The sequence below is a fragment of the Aegilops tauschii genome, chromosome 5 (genome assembly GCF_002575655.3).
Source record: "Aegilops tauschii subsp. strangulata cultivar AL8/78 chromosome 5, Aet v6.0, whole genome shotgun sequence".
NCBI lineage: Eukaryota > Viridiplantae > Streptophyta > Magnoliopsida > Poales > Poaceae > Aegilops > Aegilops tauschii.
The window spans coordinates 24259731-24265413 of NC_053039.3; the positions used below are offsets into that span (position 1 = coordinate 24259731).

At 46.5% G+C, this 5683-nt stretch overlaps 1 protein-coding gene across 1 annotated transcript; it reads left to right on the plus strand.

Moving 5' to 3' along the window:
* Nucleotides 1-2391: 2391 nt before the first annotated feature.
* Nucleotides 2392-3329, plus strand: LOC109778290 (alpha-amylase/trypsin inhibitor). Its single transcript, XM_020336848.3, has one exon. The coding sequence runs from the start codon at nt 2479-2481 to the stop codon at nt 3154-3156; it is 678 nt and encodes a 225-aa protein (XP_020192437.1). The 5' UTR covers nt 2392-2478; the 3' UTR covers nt 3157-3329.
* Nucleotides 3330-5683: the final 2354 nt, after the last annotated feature.

A 5683-nucleotide genomic window follows, 5' to 3' on the forward strand; every position in this document is an offset into this window, starting at 1 on the left:
GCAACCATTGTTTGTGCGTGTCACGCAATGACATAGATAAAACTAAAGCATTACACATGAGACGACATATGCGATCGACATCAAGCGAAACACTGCAGAGGGCGATGTTAGCATGCGCGTTGTGTTGTGCACCACCTTTTTTGGTTGCGTGGTGGGTTACTAATTTGTGCTAGATCCAGTATTACTAGCTAAGTGTAAAGAAGTGGCGGAGGATGAGCTAAATTGGTGCGGTAGAGTTAATATTATGCAAAATAAGAGACTTACTTACTTACCAAGCCTTTTGTCCCAAACAAGTTGGGGTAGGCTAGATATGAAACCCTTTCACGAGGACTTCCCAGGAGGTCACCCATCCTAGTATTACTCTCGCCGAAATGGGTTTCATACCCAAAGGACTGGCTAGTTTTTACGTTGGCTCGCCAAGCCTATCACAACCCTTAGATATGAAACCCTTTCATGAAGACTTTCAGAAGGTCACCCATCCTAGTACTACTCTCGCTTAAATGAGTTTCATACCCACGGGACTGACTAATTTTTACGTTGGCTCGCCAAGCCTATCGCAACCCTCCTCCTTTACCCGGGCTTGGCACCGGCTATGCCTAGAAGACATAGGTGGAGTTATGCAAAATAAGAGACTAAACCAAAGTAATTTATTCACTAGTAAAGTATGTGACTACTGAATAAAATTAATAACTGTATCGAACATGCTAAGATGAAAGCAAGGGGATTATATTTGGGTTTAGCAAGATGAAAGCAAAGAGACCACACATCTGTATTTTTGTTTCTTTTGACGGTAGCTCTAGGACTGCCCATGTCATCTGGCCCACCCAGTTTTCCTAGTTAAGTAGATCAGGTAAATTTTACCCTTTGACGTCATGGACCGAGGGAAAAGGCCTACACGGCCCATGTGAGTACGGAGCACCATTCTGTTCTTTTTTTGTGCGCCCTCGCTCGCCATACCTGCTTGTTAACTCCTCCACTTCATACATGCCACCTCCTGGAGGGCCCCTTACGTGGGTGGCTCCGAAATTACGTGTTTGCACATGGTTTGTGGTAATCGCCTCCTTAATCTCTTTCACTTAATCTCTTCATTTATGCACAACCGTGCTTCGATTTGACATAAGCTGCACATGAAAAAATGCACCTCGATGTTCTGATTTTATTCAGACGATTCGATCGTTGTTTCGTCCACTATATATGCTGAATTTGGTGCCACATGGTCGACCGTTTGAAGTTTCCTTTGACGAGTAGCTTCACCTCGCTATCAGACATGACTTCCGTGTTGTGAGTTTTCTGTTTCACAAATCACCGACAAGTAGATTTACATGTGACCAGTGTACTGTAATATGCATGTCACCCTCCTAATCTCTTTCACGTCTAATCCAGTTCACTTGTCTCTTCTAATCTACACAGCCGTGTTTCAGTTCGAGATAAGTTGTACACGAAAAATATGCAAGGTGACATGATGGTTCCATTCAGACGATTGGTTTGTGGTTTCATTGATTGTAGATGTTCAATTTCGTGTTTATGCCTGAAGCTAAATTTTGATGAATTCATCAAGCACGGTTCACCATTTCAATTTTCCTTTGACGAGTAGCTTCATCTCTCCGTTACACACAACTTTCATGCTGTAAAAGTTCTATTTCAACGGTCATAGACGAATACGTATACATCTCACTAGTCCCTTCTAATCTCTCCAGTGTAATGTACAACGGTGCTTCAAACTTATGAGAGTGTTGTCATGTTATGTGTTGTTCATTGCGAGCATGTGCGTGTGCGTGTGTTGTTCTTTGCGAACGTGTGGGTGTGCTGGCACATATGCCTGTTTGCTGTCACGTAACCTTTTTGTTCAAGTATAGTTGTTAACACCTAATCATCATGCATGTATGCAACCAAACATTAGTGAAAATTGCTTTCACAATACATAGACCCATATGCAGGCAACCAAACAACATGCAAACGCCATATTTTGCCCTGTATTTCCTCGGCCTGGCTCCACTCAGCCTGGTCCATTTTTTGATGCAACCTCTGAAAATCAATGCAGATAACCAAACACGCCCTAGATGATTATGGAGCATAACATATGAGATCACCTGGGACCAATGCCTCACCGACGGCCAAAAACACTTGGCACGTAAGTCTTCATTTTGACCGTCCGTTCATTAGACCTCTAGTGGTGCATTGTACACTGCTGCAAGCATACATGAGGTGGCATCTTTCATTTGGATTCTAGAACCATACATGCATGCATATTGCATGCTGCCAAACGCGACCGTGGAAAACGTCGATCGAGCCAGCTAGCTTTGGACTGAGCACGATCACGACACGCATGCAACCTAACTTTTTACTAGCAACAGGCAGAGCATTGCGGCTATAAATACCTCCACCGCGGGCGAGAGCAGCAAGCCACCACTCACCACCGCTGCACGCACACTACCGTCACAAGTCGTCCGATCGAGAACAACAAGAGCGGCATCACCCATGGCGTCCTCTCGCGTCCTCCACCTCATCGCCCTCGTCCTCGCCGTCGTCACCGCCGCAGACGCGGCCACCATCACCGTCGTCAACCGGTGCTCCTACACGGTGTGGCCGGGCGCGCTCCCAGGCGGCGGCGCGCGTCTCGACCCGGGCAAGTCGTGGCAGCTCAACATGCCCGCCGGCACCGCGGGCGCCAGGGTGTGGCCGCGCACCGGGTGCACCTTCGACGGCAGCGGCCGTGGGCGGTGCATCACGGGCGACTGCGGCGGCGCGCTGGCCTGCAGCGTGTCCGGCCAGCAGCCCACCACGCTGGCCGAGTACACCCTGGGCCAGGGCGGGAACAAGGACTTCTTCGACCTGTCCGTCATCGACGGGTTCAACGTGCCGATGAGCTTCGAGCCCGTCGGCGCGTCTTGCCGCGCCGCGCGCTGCGCCACGGACATCACCAAGGAGTGCCTCAAGGAGCTGCAGGTGCCCGGAGGGTGCGCGAGCGCGTGCGGCAAGTTCGGCGGCGACACCTACTGCTGCCGGGGCCAGTTCGAGCACAACTGCCCACCGACCAACTACTCGAAGTTCTTCAAGGGCAAGTGCCCCGACGCCTACAGCTACGCCAAGGACGACCAGACCAGCACCTTCACCTGCCCCGCCGGAACCAACTACCAGATCGTCCTCTGCCCTTAGATTAGGACGCGTTGAAGGATCAAAAGTATATATAATAGCTGGGATCAATAAGGAACAAGGACTACTCTGAGTAGTCTACTTATATGTATGTGCCATGTCACATACATGCATATGCACGACTGTGCCTGTATGTTGACCAATAATAAATAAATGGTTAAATAATAGTATAAGTATGTCACGTGGTGTTTTTTGTGGGTGCTGAAAATCAGTTAAAATTTCTTGCATTGGACCACTACCCTCCATCTTCATCTCCGAGTTGGGAGTTAGCCCATGACGTTCTATTGAGGCAGCTAGTGTTTGATGCAGCTTGTCGCCACCTCTTTCTAATGCCATCTTACTGCTTTCTTCGTTTTTATTTAGTCCGCGTATTAGCTTTAGTCAAAGCCAAGCTTTGTAAACTTTGACAAAATTTATAGCCAAAAATATTAGCATATACAAAAACAAATCAATACCATTATATTTATTATAGATTTGTTATCGTAAATATTTGTACCTTTTTTATAAACTTGATCAAACTTTATGAAGTTTGACTTCAGTCAACTCAAAAACTTTACGAAGTACTATAACAATCGTCTTCTCGTCCTTTGTTGAGCGGATTTTAATTTTCCATTATGAGATGATGTGGCGAACATGGGTGACCATGCACTATATTAACGAGATTGGGAGGGTGGGATCAGGCATCGTCTTGTGAGAAACCCTGGAGATGGAGGTCTCATGGTGTCACTCAAGGGATTGGAGGATTTAACCTTCATGTGTTCGGTTTTTGATTTGGCTGGATTTAACCAGTTTGTAAAATTAAGTGTTTGAAAATTGAATATGCGTGCAATCAATTGTGGCTTGAAGTTAGGAATTCGCCTACCCCATTGCTGATTCGCAAAACATTTTGACTAGTAGTAGTAAGTTATAGATAAAAAATGGTATTATTGGATTTTTTTCAAGAGATAATTCCAATCTATTAATATTCAATCATGACGGTACAAAGAACATTAAAAGTAACAAAAATTAAAACAGGTCCATGGACCATCTACCAACATCTATAAGCAATGTAGCGAACCGAAGGGGCACCTCCATCATCGCCCCTCCCTCATCGTTGCCGGAAAAATCATGATGTAGTACACAGTCGGGAAGTCATCGTGCTAAGGCCCTAAGAAACTAGCACACCAAAGCGGTAACCATCGCTGATGAAGAGAGTCGTAGACTGAAAAGATCAAACCTATAACCACACGAACGAAAATTGGATCCAAACGGACCAGCAGCCACCGAATCCCGTGAGATCTGGCGGAGACACACTTTTGCACGCCCTCTGACGACGGTATATGCACCGTCGGGATGGGGACCAGATGTGGCAGATATTATTCTTACCGAGGGATAACACCACCGCCACACAGCCCGAACCAAGATGATGAACCTAACAAAAATGAGATGAGGGTCCTTCTCGCCGGCGGGAGGCCGAGATCCTCTGCACAAGGGCCATCGGAGGCGGGGCGGACCGGCTGCAGCGCCAGCGGGAGGGGGGGGGGGAGACTTTTCTTGAGCTATCGGTAATTGTATTATTGTATTTGGCATAAAAATGGTTGGAATTAGGTACAATTAATGTCCACCACATGGCATATGTGGGGAACAACCAAACTTTCATAAAACAATGAAGACGATTAATGTGCATATCTGAAATATCTTCTAGCTAGGTGTGGAAAAAGGGGCGATATTTGCCGTTCGTGGTGCATATCTATCCAAGCGTACGTACACGTTCGCTTTGCATGTGCAAGTTTTTCTTGTAGCCTTGACTGGTGCTCTTTCTTTCTTAGACAAGACTTCCACATGCATGCATGATCATCACGTGACAGGCGCAACAGACAGCCAGCTTGCTACACGATCGAGGCGTCACGTCACACACACACAACGTACGGTGTACGCCGAACTTTTCCTTGATCGGTCTTGACCATACGTCGACGTAATGCACTAGCATTGAGGAAGAAGACGAAATAAAATAGTCTCATGTGCAAGTTCTTGGAAGAAGATTATTGTACAGACGCGTGGATGGATGGGGACGAAGGACAGACATCTGGCGGTGCATTGATTTGTAGTGAAGAAACTGGCAAGAAATTCTTGGCTGGCCTTGTAGAAAATGTGGGAGGCGACGAAAGAAACCGAAGTGGACGACGCTAGCTAGCTCATCCCATTGCATGCTAGATGATCAGTACTCCGTACCTCCGTTTTATGCGGCGTCCATCACGCACCACACTCGGCTGTGTACGTGCACGTGTCCGCTCTTTTGGAACACCTCAATATCGTTCTGACGCACGCGTTCTCTATTTTTTGACAAGTTCTTCCATAATTTTGGGGCGACTATTTGTAACTATCTTTCAATTTTCTTTTTGCCATTGATATCGAATATCTTCTTCCTTCTAGACACTACCGCATGCGCCTAGCTCGTTGCTCCGCCCTGCCTAAGCATGAATCTACCACATTGTACTCTGCCAATTAAGTCAATATATCGTTTTCAAAAAAAAAAATTAAGTCAATATAT